Source organism: Pediculus humanus, genomic scaffold (genome assembly GCF_000006295.1).
Source record: "Pediculus humanus corporis 1103172107597 genomic scaffold, whole genome shotgun sequence".
NCBI lineage: Eukaryota > Metazoa > Arthropoda > Insecta > Psocodea > Pediculidae > Pediculus > Pediculus humanus.
Window position 1 is genome coordinate 71,149 of NW_002987211.1, and position 18,857 is coordinate 90,005.

Below are 18,857 nucleotides of genomic sequence, written 5' to 3' on the forward strand. Positions count from 1 at the left end.
AATACGTGTGTAAAAGAGAGTTAGATAGATAGATAGACAGATAGAAAAATAGAGTGATAGAGAGAAAGAGAGAGATCCAATTTTTTTTTTTTATTTTTTTTTTTAAAGTAAATTATTTATTTAATTATTATTATTATTATCATTATCAACATTATCATCATCATCATCATCATCATTATCATTTTTTACTTCCCTTTTAGGAACGTTTGTTTTAACTGTTCGTACCACGAACGGCCGGTCCACAATGACTTTGTACTATTTCCACGGTCGGTGGTATTTTTTTTTTTTTTTTCAAACTTCATCACAATAAAATTTTTAAAAAACGCGCGTTTTTTTTTTTTTTGAAATCGTTTGTTTGTTTGTTTGTTTTACACACAGATTTCTTGTTTTAGTTTCAGGTAAAAGCACGCACGCGTTTTGGTTTTTTTTTTATTTTTTTTTAAAACAAACACTTTAAGCTTCGAGAGTTAAAGCTTTTTGAACTGCCGTAGATGGAGCCGATAAAGGTCTCGGCGAGGGGGATGGAGATTTTTTCGATAAGTTCAACGGTTGCTGATTCGAATCGGCTATGTCGACTTGAAGTTCCATCATTTTAGGAGATGGCAGAGTCATTTGAGGACCGCCGGCGACGGACGGGGATCGAGATGCGGGAGAGCACGAGGACGGTGAAACGTTTCGCGCGATGGGAGATGGCGAGGTGGAGGAAGATGCTAAGTGAGGGGATTGGGGTTGAAGGTATATCCTGGAAAATTCGGCGTTGGGTTGTTCTAACGCCTTTTGAAGGACCGGAGGCGGAGAACTCGTGCTGTTAGGCGTGAGCGAAAAGGGCCGAGACGTCGTTATCACGCTCGCTCCGTTCGAATGCCACCGGCTCGGTTGCGGTTGAGTCGGAAGATAGTGGTACCCGGTTTGGGGTTGAGACCAGTTCCCGCCGCAGTTTAATAAATTATTATTATTTGGTCTCGGCGCGGGGCAAGAACTGGATGATGATGATTGATTGAATTCTGCCGGAGGATCTCCTCTCATGATGTAATTGTGTATTATCTCTTGTCTTTTGACTTGCTCTGCGGTCATCCTGGGACCTTCCATCAATGATTTGGCTAGCGTCGAGTGCGTCGATGATAGCGAAGAGCCTAACGTTTGGTTCGAGGAGTTTAGGGTAGACGCCAACGTGGTATTGGACGACGATAGGGGTGAGACCATGGAACTTGATAGAGAATGATGAGAACCGGTTAGGGAAGGTGGTGCGGATGTTGTCGCCGTCAAATGGCGATGAAGTTGAGTCGAGGAGTGATGTTCAGAAGAATTAACTGAGGGGACGGGAGATACGACGATCATAGGCTCAGCTTCTGCGGAATCTTTATTTCTAAGAGCTCTGAATTTTTTATGCGGTTTGTACGCCTCGTCCATCAGTGAATTCGTATCGTAAAGCGGTGGAGCTTGTAGAACGCGCTTTAGCACGGGCATGTCCTCTACGATGTGAGTGTGCTGTTTATCTTCATCTTTATCCTCTAGAGACGACCTCGGACTCGAACATAAGGATGTTGGCGCACTGTTCACACTGTTTGTAACTTTATCAATTTTTTCAGTACCCGATTCGATACCTGAATCACTAGGAGAGTCTAACTTTCTATGAAACCTGTGTGACTGATTATACGATTTAGATGGATTATTCACGGCGGTGATTGTCAAACCGTTTTGCAATAAATGACTTCCCATTATATCATCGTCGCCGGAAGTTGAACCGGAGTTTGCACGATGGCGATGAGGGCATATTCCACCGGCAAGAGTGGCCGCCAGCAAAGGTGCCGTGCTGGCGGGTCCTCCCTGATGATCGGTAATCGCTGCCACTTCTCCTGAGCACACGGATTCCGTGCTCGACACGGATCCCAATGGACTTTTCACGGCCTCGTCCATGGTCACGTCGCTCGACGAAGACCAAGATGAACCCGCCGGACTCTTGCTGTGAACTTCTTCTTCCGTCCACATTTCCTGCTGTTGCAATTGCTGCTGTTGCTGCAATTGTTGTTGCTCAGTCATTTTAAAAGCTAATAATTTTTCAGAATGTAACGTGTTCAGTGTCCTCAGATCTGGAATTTTCTTCATTAATTCATTACAGATATCAGTATGACCCGGGTGATTTTGCGTCACTACCGCTTGTAAAGAGTTTCGTAGTTTATTGTGCATTCTTTCGATTAAATCCGTATTTCTAAGACCGGGCCTGTCGGCGGCTATAACCACTACCGAACAAAACAATCCAATTTCGGCGTCGGATAATCCAAGGGAATTTATCCTTTCGGCGAAATCAAACATCGAATCCATTAAAAACCGCGCGTTCGAAGTATTATGAATGGATTCCTTTTTTAAAACTTGACCATTTAAACAAATCATGCTGTTACTCTGGGAATCGAACATGCAAGCCAAACGCACTAGTAACACTTCAAAAACTCCGGCTTTGAGTAAAGTTACTTGGTCGTCCTGAGGTAACAGGGAAAAACCTGGTATTCTTTTGGCGAACTCTACGACGCCTCTTATGGCCGGTGAAAACCTTTTTGAAAAGTCTTGGAGAAGTTCCTGTTGACCCGACAATGGCTGAGGATTTGGATTCAACGGACACGCCTGCAACGACAAAATCAAAAAAAAAAAAATTAAATTAAAACGGGAATAAAATCGACGGAGCTTCAATCATTCTTGGAATGCGTACAAGACATAAAAACATTTTAAATAATAATAATAATAATGCGAATGACGCCGAAAAAAATTCACACGAACAAAAAGGGTTATAAAAAAAAAAAAAAAGGTAAAGTTGATTTGGTCTGATCTTTTGTATGTGTGTGTGTGCTTCTCTGCAACTACTACACACACACACACACACGCACACGCACAACATGTCGTTTATAAAGAGGGGAAAAAAGCGGGTTCAATGACTCCACGTGCGCACGTTGACCTTACCGCGGTCAGACTATGTGCTGGTCCGGAGCATATAAAACAATAATAATAATAATAATAAAATCATCGTCTTTTCGAACCAAAACACACACACACACACAAACACTCACGTAACAATAATAATAATAATAATTCCATTTAAAACATTCCAAAAACTTTTTCGTTTTCAGTCTCTCATTATAAAAAAAAAATCCAGAAATTTCTTTTTTCTTCGTCTGTCTCCTTCTCTCTCTCACTCTTCTACGTTTTGTCTTTTTTTTAAACTTTTCCTCGAAACGTCGTGTAAAAAAAAAAAGAAAAAAAAGAACGAGCGACTTCCTAGTCTTTTTATTTTATTTTATTTTATTTTATTTTTCGAAAAAAACTGTGTCAAGATCGTCGTTGTCGTCGTCATCGTCGTCTTCGTCGACATCATAAAATTTTATTTTTACTACATTCATCATTTTTTTTTATTTTACAATAAATTATCGATGCAAGTTCGAAAAGACAAAGAACAAAACCAAAAAAAAAAAAAAAAAAAAAAAAAAAAAAAAAATGTCGCGCGCGAAAAAAAAAAAAATTGTTGTGCAAGTCTCGGGCACCTTGTTGTTAATTACGAATAAACAAGGAAGCTTGAAATGAAATACGACCGTCAAAGCAGACAACATTAGCATTATTATTATTATCATCATTATTATTATTATTATTACTACTACGAATATTATCATTATTATTATTCGTGCAACCTTGAAAAAAAAAAAAAACGATAGAGATGTGATGTAACATTGCGAGAACGCGTTTCATCGATTTTTTTTTTTTTTTAATCCGTTTTTCATTCCCGCGTATTTTCCCAGTCGAAATTATTATTATTATTAATATTATTATTATTATCGTTATTTTTCCCTTTCCCACTCCTTCGGACACTCACAAACATTCCCCTCCCTCCATTTCTACTTTGAAATTTTTGTAAACTTCGATTCCTTTTGGAATTAATGGTTAACAACATTTCGAACCCCTCCGAAAACTACACATACGAAAAGAGAGAGAGTGAAAGAGAGAGACAATGATGCGTGTGTGTGTGCGTGTGTGTTTGTCTTCACCGTGCCCACTTAACCACACTTCCTGCGGTTTTTTTTTTTTTCGTTTTTTTTTATTAAATTAATCCTTGAAATTATTTTATTGAATAATATATTAAAAAAACAAAAGGCAAACGCGACGTGCGTGTGTGCAAGTGCGTTAAAAAGGGAGAAAAAACGAGAATTTTTATAAAGTCAAGCGGAAGAAGGTAGTACGCGATATACTACTACCACATCCCCCCCTTCATACAAATTTCAAGGTTTTAAAGAAGGGGGGAGAAAAAAAAATCGACTCTTTCGATACAAATAAGCCGCCACCGAAAAGATGAAGACCTTAGAGAAGAAAAAAATCTATAAATTCAATCAAACGATCAAAGGGTCGGTGATTAAATGCACGCACGCACTCACGCACGTACGCACACGTAGTGTCAACAACAATATATATAATGTGTCACCTTCGTAACGAACGAACGAACGAACGAGGAGATATCAAAGATTTCAATGCAAATTTAATATTTAAGGTCACCCCGAACGACAAAAAAAAAAAAAAAAAAAACGGTTTGAGACAATAAAAACCAAAAGTCCTTGTGCGTGTGTGTGTGTGCGTGTATGCGTGTGCGCGTGTTCTTCTCCTTCTTTTTATTCATTTAAATTTTTTTTTTCTTTTTCTCATGGAGTGACAATAATCGTTGATCGATGATTGAGGACGTTCGTGTCGTTTGTTTCGTTTTTTTTAAACAACTAACACCGAAGATTTTCCCGGAAAATTTTTCGGAAAGTTTAAATGTAAAACACAAAAGATAATAAAGAAGGAGGAGAAGAAGAAGAAGAAGAAGATAAGAAAATCAATATAATCGATCAAATTATTTTTTTTTTTTTGCAACAAAACCGTTAAATATCCTCGGGCCTACCAATGAAATCGACTTTTTTTTTTTTTTTTTTAAATCAAATTGAAACCTGATCGCCAGGAAGAAAAAGTTGAACATGACAACAACAACAACAACAAACAACAACCAGACGGGACGGTGAGGAAAAAAAAAAAAGAAAAAAAAAAAATCAACCCGAACTATTATAATGGCCGGTAAACGGTTAACTGGTTTTCCTTCATGTCGAATCAAAGTCATTTTCTGACCTTGCCGGCAACGAAACTTCTATTTTTTCTCTTTCTATCTTTATTTTATTTAATCGATATTTGTCATGCGCTTTTAAATAAAAAATTTGCAACGATATGCGTTATCACAACATTATTATTATTATTATTATTATTATTATTATTATTATTATTATCATTGTCGTTTCAATAATAATAAAAAAAATAACTATGATAAAATTTTTTTTACTTTTTTTTCCACGTCCGTAAACACACTCTGCAATCTCTCTCTCACTCACTCTCTCTTTCTCTCTCACACTCTCTCTCTGTCTGTCTCTCTTTTGCGTTTGATTCCGTTTTTCGCGAAAAGAAAATGGAAAAAAGAAAAGAAAAAAAGGAAAACTCACCAAAGTTGGCGGACAAGCCGTATACGATGGTTGTTCTCGAGCTCTCGCAATCATCGGCTCGATTTTATCCTTTGTAAAATCGCACGTGTCCAAATGAGCCCTTATAACCGTACCCAACAACCTTTGCTCGTCTTCCAATTCTGCGGCCACGGCTTTTTCTTGAGATCTCGAATTAGTACTTTGTTGCATGGCCGCAAGAATCCGAGCCTTTTCTCTCTTGGGTACCCGGCCGAATCTCACAGCTGAAATTAAACAAAAAAAAAGGTCATTAAAACCTAATAATAATAATAATCACACGCCAACCACTCGGCTATCATACAAACACAAACACAAACAAACAACAACCGAAATAAAAAAACATTAAAATTAAAATTTCAAGTCTGATGCAAGTGAAAGTTATCACAAACTCTAACCTGAATTTCACCCACGCCTTTAATCAAAACCATTTTTTTTTTTTTTTTTTCACTTCATTTCATTTAATTTTTTTTTTTTTCTAGAACGATCGAGAGTTGCTTGTTGTAAAAAGAAGAGAAACAAAAAAAAAACATTTATCAACGCGTAAATTTATTTTAGCAAAAGAAAAAAAAAACTTGATTTCGAGTAAAAAAAAAAAAAAAATTCGAAAGGGAAAAGAGAATTTTTTTTGGGTAGAAAATGTAGAAAACGAGAACGAAACGCGGATTTAAATTCTCGCAAAGGATGTGATCAATGGAACAAACAACAATGGAAATGCCAATAACAAAAGACAAAAAAAAAAACGAAAATTATCTACCAAAAATACGTTTTTATGACGTCAATGGATCGGTCGATCGGTCGACGTTCGCTAACCGCAAAAAAAATCGGTTATTTGTCACAAGAAGGTAGAGGGAGAAGAAGACGGAGAAAGAGGAAGAGGCCAGGTGCATGCCTAATGCAAACTATTACTACAATTACTATAATCGCGGTAGAGGAACCGAAGCACACAAGACGAGAGCATTAAAAAAAAAAAACAAAAAAAAAACAAAAAAGTGAGAGCCAACAACAACAAAACATCTGCCCTCGTGCGTGCGTGCGTGCGTGCGTGCCGCGAGTACGCAGCTGTCCAAATTAACGACGACCCCGTTACATTCCCCTCCAAAAGGAAAAAAAAATTTTTTATATATATAATCGTTAGGTGCCTATATATTTATCGGATCGGGTGGTGGTGCTGCTGCTGCTGCTAAATAGTCGAGACCGTTTATAACAACAACCGCCGTCATCACCACCACCACCAACCGTCACATCTCACGGAGTTAGGTGGCTTTTTACCGTTTTTTTCCCCATCTCTCTTTCTCTCTCAACGTTATGTGAGTGCGAGAACAACAAAAGAACAAGCCAACGTTCTTTTTCTTTTTCTTTTGTGTCTGCCTGCCTCTTTGTGACATTCAACTTAACCCTCTCTTGTTAGCAATCAAGGATACTCACACTCGGGATGAATAAGACACAATCGTGTGACCGTTAGTCATTATTTTAATTAATTCCTTTTACCTCACCTTTTACAACTAAGTAAACCACCTTCGGTTGTGTCAGAAAAAAAAAAAAAAAGGAACCGAGAAAGAACCAAGAAAAAGGAACCCGAGACCTATTACAATCGCACCTACGACCCGACAGTCATAATCTCTGCCACCGCCGCCACCGCCGAATCGTCATTTCCTGATTCCCTTACCATATTGCCAAGGTTGACAACATAAAAAAAAAAAAAAAAAAAAAACTTCATCTTTTTACACACAACGCAAGGTTAATTAAATAAAAAAAAAAAAAAAATTCATAAATTTATCGAAAAAAGATTGTTAATTGTTTTTCCGCGTGTTTGTTTGTTTGTTATATTGTCGTTTGTCGTTTGTTCTTTACATACGTTTCATTTTACACACTTTTAAATTATAGAAAATTCCTTCAAACTTAAAAAAAAAAAAGAAAAGTGGATCAAGTTTGTCAAAACATGTTGTGTTTCTCTTTCATTTGCGGGCGGCGCTCTAAAATCCCTCACGATTGACCTTTCTCTAAAATTAATAATAATAATATTAAATAGACCGAACGAAATAATAATAATAATAATAATGATGACTTAAAATTTGTTTAACCTGACAATATTCGACGTATAGAAAAAATTCTTTTTTTGGAAAACAAAACAATCGCGAGTGGCATTTTAATTGACGATGATGACGACTACGAGTATAGGTGATAGCGATGATGATGATGATGTTAATAAAAATACTTGAAACGAATTCGACCAAGATGAGAACATAAAAGAGAAATTAAAGCAAACACCATAACAACACACACACGCACGCACACACGCACACAAAACGGTTACTTTCACGCGCGACAAGACGAAATAATCAAAAACCAATGTTTGCCTTATGACGATTGAGATAGAAAGTGATTCTCTAGGCCTTGATATCAACGACTGCTACTACTGCCACTACCTCTACTACCACCACACGAATGCCCTTCACCTTTTTTTTGTGTTCTTTCTCTCGATGGTACTACTCCGACACCATCATCATCATCATCGTACATATATCCTCTTACAACCGTTTCACACTGTTAAACTTGACGAGAAAACGACATCATTCTCCTCCTTTTCCCTTGCAACAAACAAACGACAGACAGACATAAGGGTATTGCACTCCCTCCCCCCGTCCAAAAAAAGGACAATTGATACCTACGTGCATTGTGATAATTGACGACGCCATTTAAAATCCCTTTGAGTATGGGCAATTCGTCTCCCATTTTTAATTTTCCCATTTATATATAATATAACATAAATTATCCCTTTTGTGATGATGATAATAATAATAGTAATCCGGAAAAGCGTCGCACGGGGGGTTGATAATATAAAAAAACGTTTTTTCACAAAACGAAACGAAACAATTTCACTTTTCAGGACACTCACATCACAACAACTTATCAAAATGTATGTTAATAATAATAATAATAATCCCAAACATTTTCAAAACAGAAGAAAAATTTCAACTGGAAATCCAGAAAACGAAACGTGAAAAATTTAAATTTTCCATTTAATTAAAACTTGTGGTAAACTGGAGTAGAGGGAAAAAAAAAAACGCGCGCGCGTACAAAAACACAAAAATATTAATATTAATAATAATAATTTTATCGTTAATTTTTTAATAATAATGATAACAAAAAAAAAACGCACCGAAATCACGAACGCACGAACGCTCACGCACTTTTATTATTATTATTAATAAAGAAAAACTCTGGGCTACGTAACTATAACTACCGCAGCGTACCGCGTTCGACAGTTGCAACCCCGCAATTGAGATTCAAACGCACGCGAGAGAGAAGAAAACAAAAAAAAAAAAAATTAAAACGAGAGAGAGAGAGATAGATATATAGAGAGAGAGAGAAGACCGACATGAACGAACCAAGAGTTTGTATGTGTGTGTGAATGTTTTCGTCTCCCCACCAATAAGTCAGGTTACCCCCACTTTTTTTTTCTCTCTCTCTCTCTCTCCCACTTCGTTGTTTTTCGTTGTTGTGCCCTTGAACTTGGCAAAGCCTACAACAAGGATCGAACTCGCTAATTTCACCGCCTTTGTTTAGCTTACGTACAAACGACCGGCAAACGTTTAACGTAACGTAAATTGAATTATTCGAACCATGTTTAAACTATTTAAATCAAAATCTTTTTACGATTCTTTCAAAGTTTAAAAAAAACGAAGGAAAAGCTCGCGACAAATTTTTTCTTTTTTTTTTTTTTTTTTTTTTATAAAAAGACGATCGGTAATTATAACGTAAACGTAGTGAAAAATACGTTTCTTACAATTTTCGATGATGAATAATTAATAATTTTTTTTTTCGAATGGAGGATGAACGAATGGCGGCGTGTCGGAGTTTTCCGAAATATTAAAAAAAAATTTGCATCGTGCGAATTTTTAAGGGGAGACGACGAGGACGACGACGAAAGGTGCGACGAATAAAAAAAAAAAAAAATTTACAAGGCGAAGCAATTTTTCAATGGCACCAAAAGTCGGGAAATGTTAAAAAAAAAAAAAAAAAAAAAAAAATGGCGCGTTTAAATCGAATTCGTTCAGCATTTTTCTCTTTTTTGCGCCTGTGCCTTTTCCATTCTATTTTTTTTTTTAATACGAAAAATGTAAAAAACAAACAAACAAACAACCTTGAAATAAAATCCAATGAAATAATGAATGTCGCAACCATAATTTTCACTTAATAATAATCAAAAGAAAAACGCGTTCTCTGATAAAAAGATTGTAGAGTAGAGGAGGAGAAGGACGTCGGGCGAGCGTTGAAATATTTTAATCTCAGCGTTAAAACGGGTTTAATTGACAACGTAGTTCAAACAAATTCCGCTAGAGTGTGACAGTGTAAAGAGAACACGCATTGATGACGTATGAGCGATTGCGCGTTCAGAAATCGAGAAAAAGAATTTTTAAAAAAATATTTTCGCGGGTTTTTTTTCCCCCCAAACTTTTTAAACTTCTTTTTTTTTTTTTAAAAAAAACTTTCTTCTGCTTTTTTGACTACTGCGACAACCGTAAACTATAATAATAATGATAATATGAATATAAATGATTAAAACTTTAGTCATGTAAATGATTTGAAGAGAAAAAAAAAAAGTTTTTCAAACTTCCTTAAACGTACAAAAACAAACAAACAACCGTTTAAACGCCCGAACAAACAGCTGAGTGAAAGCTTTAAAAAACAATCATTTAAAAATTAAATTAAATTAAATGCCTTTAGGTGAATTAGATAGACGAAAAAAAAAAAAAAAAAAAACGCGTAGGGAAAAACCATTGCGAAAGGGTCAATACACTGCCTCATTTTATTATTATTATTATATATGTAAAAACTGGGACAAAAACCTATCGCGACGATTCCATCTTTTATTTAAATAAATAAATAAATAAATAACGAAGAGAAACGATAATAAATTGAAAAAATAAGGAGAGAAGAAAAAAAACAAACGACAATCATACGATTATAGAGAACATTATTATTATTATTTAACGTCACAATCTATTCTCTCTTTCTTTCTCTCACTCTCAGACACTTCAAATTATATTATTATTATTATTATTATTATTATAACCATTTAAAGAATAATGAAAAGTAGAGAAAATAATAATAATAAAAGAGAGTTTTTTTTTTTTTTGTAGTTTAATAAATTTTTACTTTTCTTCTCACTTGGCAACAACAACAACAACACCAAAAGAGAGAAAGAGAGAAAGATCATTTAAAAAAAAAAAAACAAAAGAGAGAGAGAGAGAGAAAAATATTTGAAAGTCATTGAACTCGTTAACCACTTTCCCTTTCTTTCATTGCTTTTGAGGTTAGGTTAACGAACTCAGTTCAATCACCTTCACAATGTTAAGTAACTGTCAAAACGGTGGCAACACAATCTTTCTTCTTCTTTTTCTTCCTACTCTCGACAAATCAAAAGAGAGAGAGAGAGAGAGAGAGAGAGAGAAACACGTGAAAAAAAAACTTTTTTTTTTTTTACTCTCTCTCGTCATGATAACGATAATGATGATGATGATAACACTCGAAATTTACCAACAAAAAAATTATGTTCTTCCTTCCTTCCTCTCTCTCTCTCTTACTTCAATCAAAACACACGTTTGTACGTTTTTAACCACCCTTTTTTTTACCTCCCTCTTTACAAAACTAATAATAATAATAATAATAATAATAATAATAATAATAATAATAATCGAATCGAAGACAAGTGCAACATTAACAACAACATTTAATCGGTTGTGCAAGTCGAAAAAAAAATTATTTCGACAGAATTTTTATATAGATTTAACCCATATAAACAAACAAACAAACGAACAAAAGTGCGGGAAACGTTATGGGGAATGGAATGGAAAAAGCAGAAGACAGTTAGTACACAAAATAATAATAATAATATTAATAACGGAAAAGAAACAACGATAACGTCGTTTTTAAATAAAATTCTCATTCGCTTATAAAAAAAAAAAAAATAAATTTTGACGGTTATGATAATGATGATGATGATGGTTACGAGAATTAAATAATAGAAATTGAATAATTATTAATTAATTAATTAATAAATACATAATTTTTTTTTTTTGATACGTGACGACGATTTGATTTAATAAGATTTATTGACGACGACAAAGAAGAAGAAGAAAATCATTATTATTTATTTTTTTTGGCAAAGATTGAAAATTCTCTCTTTCTCTCTCACTCGCTCACTCATTTTCTCTTTCACTCTCTTTATATATATATTTATCTTATTCTCGACATTGGTATTATTATTATTATTATTAGCATTAGCATTACTACATTTTATGGTCGAACGAACAAACAAGTTAGTGGGTCAGGGATGTTATAAAATTTTTCAATTTAAAATATTGAATATAAAGCAATTTTATTTAATGAACTTTTCTATCCTCCTCCTCCACCTCCTCCTATCCCGATCCGACTCTATCTCTATCTCTCTCTCTCTTTTTGGCCATTCGTCAAACTCTCTACTACTTCACCTTCTTCTTCTTCTTCCTCCTTACATTTTTTTTTTTTTTCTTCTACTACCTTATCCAAATATGGAAGAGAAAGGCTTTGTAAATTATTATTAATAATAATAATAATACTGAGAGCCGTGCGGGAAAAAAAACTGTCAATGACAAATTAACCGTTTTCCAACGTTACGCACGTACATAAAAAAAATTAATTAAATAAATAAATAAATGATAATGATAAATAAAAAAAAGGAGAAAAAAAATTTGATTAACGTTCGTAAATTTATAACCTCGATCCGAAATATACCCGAGAAAAAGAGAAAGAAAAACGAAACAAAGACAACGATAACGTGAGAGAGAGAGAGAAAGGGAATAAGAGAGAGAGAGAGAGAGAGAGAGAGAGAGAGAGAGAGAGAGAGAGAGAGAAATAAACTTATTAAGAAAAAAAAAAAGGCAAAATTGGTTTTATGCAGTTGACCTCAGCCTCCGAACTCCGCGAGAAACCATTTCACTCACCAACTGCGCGGTGAGTGCGCGTCTACGTGTTTAGCTTAACAATTCAAGGTGCAATTTTTTAATTTGTCATTATGCAACAAACAAAAAAATAACAAACAAACAACAACAACAACAACAACTGCAGTTTCAAACAACTTTCATATCTTATAATCTATTTCACAAATAGTGTTTTGTCACGACCTACTTGAGATTTCGTTCTTGGGTCGACGAACTCGTTTGAACTTTTTCGACACTTGAAACTAGTTCGCGACCTCTCTTGTTGCTTTTTCTCTTTTCTCTTTTCTCTTTTCTTTCTTTCTCCTATCATCATCATCATCATCATTCCCGTTTTTTTAAATATTTATTTATTTATATTTTCATTTCTAATGGTTATTTTAAAAAAAAGTTTCGTTTCTCCTTCCCCCCTTCCCTTTTCATCCGTGCGTTGACCTTTTTTCTCTACCCCCCCCTCCCTCCTTGGGATAACCTTAGAAAAATTCCACTAACCCGCCATTCAGCCACCCTCCCACTCCCTAAAATCATTCGCAACGCAAACAAACAAACAAAACGTAAATTTTTTTTTTCGCAATTGATTTCACGCGAAAACAATTAAAAAAAAATGAGAGAAAATAATAATAATAATAATAATAAAGTTACGTTTTAAAAAAATACCCGAGGAGGTATTTAACAAGAAGTAGAAGTAGTTGGTCACAACTACTACCGCTACCACTACCACCACCACCATTGTTGCTACCGCCCGGTTTTCTCTTGCATAACAAACGACGTTAATTTTATTCCTTTTCATTTCATTTATTATTATTATCAATCTTCTTACCGCATTGATTAAATTTTCCCGCCTTAAAAATCTTTCATTCTTTTATGAACTTTTTTCGCGACAAACAACAACAACCAAAAGAGAGAGAGAAAAAAAAAACAAACACTTGAAAAACGAGCGAAAAAAAAAAATTTTGGTCAAGTAGACGACTCGATGATGATTATTTTTTTTTATCTTAAATTACGTTTTATCAAATTGTATTAATAATAATAATAATAACGTAACGTCGGATGATTTCTTATCACGATTTTAATAGAGAAGACGGGGGGAGGGGTGTAAAAGGGGAAAGAAAAAGGTTTCTATTGATAAGATCGATTTTGCCAAGGGTTTTGCCAGGTGGCGTTCACTTGCATAAGACTCGAATTATTTTTCTTTTTTGTTATTATTCCTCTCCTCACGTTCTCCAGCAAGAATTCCAGACGTTAGTAATAATAATAATGATAATAATAAACTTACCATCTCGACTCATTCCGACGGCGATGCATTTTTTTAATCGACAATATTGACATCTATTTCTATTTATTCTCAATATGGAGCATTGTTGATTTTTCGTACAGGGTCTGTATTGAATTTTCTGTTGTATGCTTCGTCTAAAAAATCCCTGCGAAAGAAAAGAGAAAAACCGTTCGTTATTTTCATGAATAGTAAAAAGCGTTCGTGCGTTCGTCGACGACTCAACAAACAAACAAACAAACAATCATCGAACTATTTTCGAACCTGATCGTGAGAACGCGCGACATTTTCCGATAAACTTTCAACGACGCATTCTTCCGTAAGAAAATCACAAAATGAACCTGAACCTTCGTTTTCACCATCATCAACATCATAATCGTAATCGTTATCACAGAATTCGTGTGGACATTTTTCATCGTCGCTCGATGACGACGATGACGATCTGTCACCTTCGTCACCGCTGCTGCTGCTGCTGCTGGTGGTTCTACTCGCCCCCTTTTTTTCATCTAATGAAAGATTTTGAAATTCGTTGTTTGGAAAACGATTCTCCTGCATCGTTTCGTTTCTCATTTTTCTCCTAATGTTCGTCAACCTTTTTCTCATTCCTTCAACCTTATCACCATCATTATTATTATTAATATTTTCGACCATACGACGAGGTATGACGAGGTCTCCTCTCACGTGAGTATAATAATCCCTTTTGATTAATAATAATGAATGATTCACACTCAAACTTGTATTTAATCCGTCATTTAATAAAATGGCCATTTATTTATTTTTATAATTAAACCATAGTTTTCTATATGCGACAGTAATAATGATAATAATAATAATGATAATAACAACAACCGAATTTAAATTTTTTAAAAAATAAGAAAAAAAAAATTCACAAAAAAAAAAAAAAATTAAACCTCCCAAAAAAAAATCACCCGCGAATAACTAAATTTTTTTTTTTTTTTTTTGTAACTAATAAAAAACTAAAAAAGTGTAGTTTAATAATAATAATAATAATATTTATTTAAAATAATAATAATAATAAATTATTTTCCGAATTTTTCAGAGTGAACGTTATAACGACTAAACTCCGACTAACTGAATATTACGTTATTGTAGACAAACTAAAAAAGTTGAACGACCTCGGGACTGGCTGACCCAATTACCGGTCGTTCAACTAATGTACAGTTAAAAAGCCATTGAATTTAAAAAGAAAAAAGAGAGAGAGAAGGAGAGAGGAGGAGAGAGAGAAAATCCGCTCGATTCCATTTTACATTGACGTATTCTACGGGTTCATAACGTAAACCTAAATGCGAACCTGAAATGTTAAAAAGGAACAACCGACGAAAATTTTAAAATTTTTTCTTTCTATCTTTTTCTTTCTTTTTTTTTTTGTAACCATGAAAAACGAAATGAAATTTACTTATTGTGGATGATAGTAAGACACGAGGTCATTTCAATAGAAAGTGAGAGTAACGTACGAAAAAACCCATCTCTCTCGTCACACTTGCCGCCAAATTATTATTATTATTATTATTATTATTATTATTACGCTTAACCTTTCGCGGCGACCCTTTTCCCCCTCCCTCCCCTCATCTCTCCCTTCCCTTCCCTAACTATTTTATAGTATTTTTTGCGGTTGTGCTAGCTAGCTAGGAGGAAAGAGAGAAAAAAAAAACTCTTGCAATTTAAAGGGGATCCATTTTGCGCGATGACGTCACAAATGACGACGATGGACTCATTAGCACATTTCGTTCAACCCGATTTTAGGCTCTCTCTCTCTCCTCTCTCCCCTTCTCCTCCTCCTTCCTTCACCCTCCGCTCCCGTTTTTTTTTTTTTTGTTATTATTATTATTTTAAGGTCTTTGCACTTCCTATTTGTTTTCTTTTTTACGTTTCTATTCTGTCGTTTTGTTAAAAACAAAAAAAAACCTGACGAGTCATTCTTCTCAACACAGGGGGGGAAGAACGAAAGAAAAGGATAGAAAGAGAAAGAGAGAGAGAGAGAATTCCACGTTGATTAATTAGAATTTTTTTTGCAAATGGAAGGCAATGAACCCGAATTACGCATGAATCGGTTAACGATCGTTTTCGTACAACAAGAAAAAAACTGGGAATCCCCTCAATAAAATAAATTTTTTTCTAAAGAATTCGAAAACATTTTGAAAGAAATAAAAGGTTCAACGAATGATAATACACTCGAGAAAAAGATAGAACCTTTTGCAAAACCGGAAACGCAAATTCAAACCCAATTAAATCCTAATTTACGTAAAGTAAACAAACAACAAACGACAAACAAAATTTATTTAGATCGCAATATAATCGTTCGATATAAAAAAAAAAAAAAATCGATTTGTTTGCAAATTATCAATCAATTATGGCGTCATTTGTTTTTTTTTTTTAAAATGATAATAAATAATAATAATTTAAAAAAGAACAAATTGTGCGTGTGTGCGTGTGCGTGTTTTGTAAAAAACCGCAATTAATTATAACTCATCAAACAGGAAGAAAAAAATTTTTTTACTGTAGGTCAATCCACATAAAGAATAATTTAACGATAACAAACATTTTTTTGCGTTTTCATAATATTAGATTTGAGAGTGAGAGAGTGAGAGAGAGTGTGTGTGTGTGTGTGTGTGTGCATGCAAGGAACTCTTTCTCTCTCTCTCACACTTACGTATATATAAATACGAGAGCGCACAAATTTTTTTTATTTTTTTTTTAGATTACAAAAGTCGTTGACACCAAGCATACGAACCAGGCCACGGACTCAATTACATAATCAAAAAGGATTAGAATAGATTAAAGGGACTTAAAGTCTCTACGAGCGAGAGTTTGTTGAACCTTTTTTTTTTTTTCTACTTCCACGTACGCTCTACTACTACTACTACTACTATATTACTAAATGACTATATTGTGTTGCCTCTCCCCCCGACGGCTCTCCTGACACTCCTGCCTTTCATCTTTCAGAACGAACTTTGAGAGGAATGAAAAAAAGGAATGGAAAAACCGGAAGGAGCATATTTAATATTGTTATTCTATCGGGGAAGGGGGATGAATGACTAACGAATAAACTTTTCACCCCTTCGGTAACCCTCGACCCCATTCCCCTTTCCCCGGATTATTTTTACTTCCCTGAAATGACAATTTTTTTTGAAAAAAGTTATTCATTCGTCCATAAATAAAATTTTTTTTTCTGTTTTTAGCCTTTCGTGACGTTACTCACACAAATTCTGTGAATCACGCGAAAACACGCGCTCCCGCACCCCCCCAAGGCCCCCCCACACCCGCACACACAAAACCTCGAATGAGACTTGAGATGAATCACACTCGATTAAATATAAACTAACAGTTTTTTTTTTATTATTATTATTTTGGACGAAAAAAAAAATCATTTCCGACGAATTTGGAATTCTACGAAATAATAATAATAATGATAATGATAATGATGATAATGATAATAAAACAAACTGGAAAGAAAAACGATTTTATTTATTAAACTGAATTTCGATTAAATTCGCGATGCTTTTGTTGCTTCCCCCCCCTTTTACGCCACCTCTTCTTTCTCTTCACATTCACAGCCCACGACGGGCTTTGAGCCACCGCAAAAAAAAATAATAATAATAAAAATATCAACGACACGAGTTAAAAAAAAAAAAAAAAAAAAAAATGAAAAATAAATTTTGCTGCCATTACGGGATTTGCGAGGATTCGTTCGTAGGTCAGGAAAATTTTTTTTTTTTTTTTTTTATGAAAAAAAAAAAAACAAACAAACAAACGACAACTCGGTTAACATATTTTTTCGTTCGCCCACAACAAACAACATTCAAGCCAAATAAATATTTATATTTATATATATAATATTTTATCCTCTCTCTCTCTCTTTCCCTCTTTCTCTCTCTCTTGCTGAAAACTTTCCATTTAATTTTTATTTGCCCACGCGCCTTTTTTTTCCTCCCTTCCTTTCTTTCTCCCCAAATGGAATTTATTAATATATATTTTTTTTACTTATTTTTAATCAGTTAATAATAATAATAATAATAATAATAATAATAAGGCGTGGTGCAAACTTGGATGGGTGACCGTTTGAGAACGCCACGTGCTGTTGGCTTAAAAAGAGAAAAAAAAAAAAATGAGAACAAGACAAAGTAAGAACCAAAAACAAAATCTTGTTCTACTGTCGACCTGAGGCAGCTCGACGAGAACGTGAATTTCACTGCTTCTGACCCTGGCCACTCCAAAGATGTTAGTCACCGGAGCCCAGTTCAGGAGACAAATCGTTCCCATCGAAAAAGACGGACTCAGGAAGACCTTCAAGAATTGATGTGGTGCTATCTTATAATAAGTGGCACCACCGAAATTCGAGTATTTGTCCCTAAGGAATCGGGTAGAAACCTCGGATAAATACTTAAAAAAAACTCCGACAAGTAGCCTTGTCGTGTTTAATGGTGAATAATAATAATAATAATAATAATAAAACGCGCGAATTCAATTTTCCAACATGCAAATATATTTAAGAATGTCGACGATGAAGTTTTTTTTTTTTTTTTTTTCGCGAGTCTTTGCTAAATAAAAAAAAAAACATTCGCGACCGATTGACTGACTGACTGATTGATTGATTGATTATTTGATCGATCGATGCCTCCTTCATTTTTGCAAATTATGGAGCCTAAAAAAAACCGCGAACAGTACAAACAAATAAATTTTTAACGAGATGTTAATTGATATTGATTTTTTTTTCCTGTAAATCCGCCCCGAATTCGAGGTACGTACCCGAGGGCAGAAGGGGAGGAGAGAGGAGGGGAGAGGCCAACAATGAGGACGATAATAATGATTATATTCGTACGTGAAAATAAAAAGATTAAAAGCGTGGTTTTTAAAAAAAGGAAGGAGACAACGCGACAATGAAAAAAATTTTAATATATGCACACCGTCGGTTAAGGTAAATTAAATTATTAATGACGTAAGAAGGAAAAAAAGTTATTATTATTATTATTTACGAGACGTTGCGAATGATGATAATAATAATAATACGGGCGTAGTAGTAGAAGTAGTAATAGTAGTTTCTCGGATGAATGCGAGTTTTTTTTT

At 34.5% G+C, this 18,857-nt stretch overlaps 1 protein-coding gene across 1 annotated transcript in view; it reads right to left on the minus strand.

The window, feature by feature from the left end:
- Window positions 1–453: 453 nt before the first annotated feature.
- Window positions 454–18,857, minus strand: part of Phum_PHUM233230 (ecdysone-induced protein 75B, putative) — a gene marked incomplete at both ends in the record, with an annotated part of 28,493 nt that continues 10,089 nt past the window's right edge. Inside the window, 4 exons of the mRNA XM_002425984.1 lie at window positions 454–1,133; window positions 1,230–2,619; window positions 5,502–5,743; window positions 14,132–14,337. Coding sequence (XP_002426029.1) covers window positions 454–1,133; window positions 1,230–2,619; window positions 5,502–5,743; window positions 14,132–14,337 — 2,518 coding nt within the window. The remainder of the gene's footprint in view (window positions 1,134–1,229; window positions 2,620–5,501; window positions 5,744–14,131; window positions 14,338–18,857) is intronic.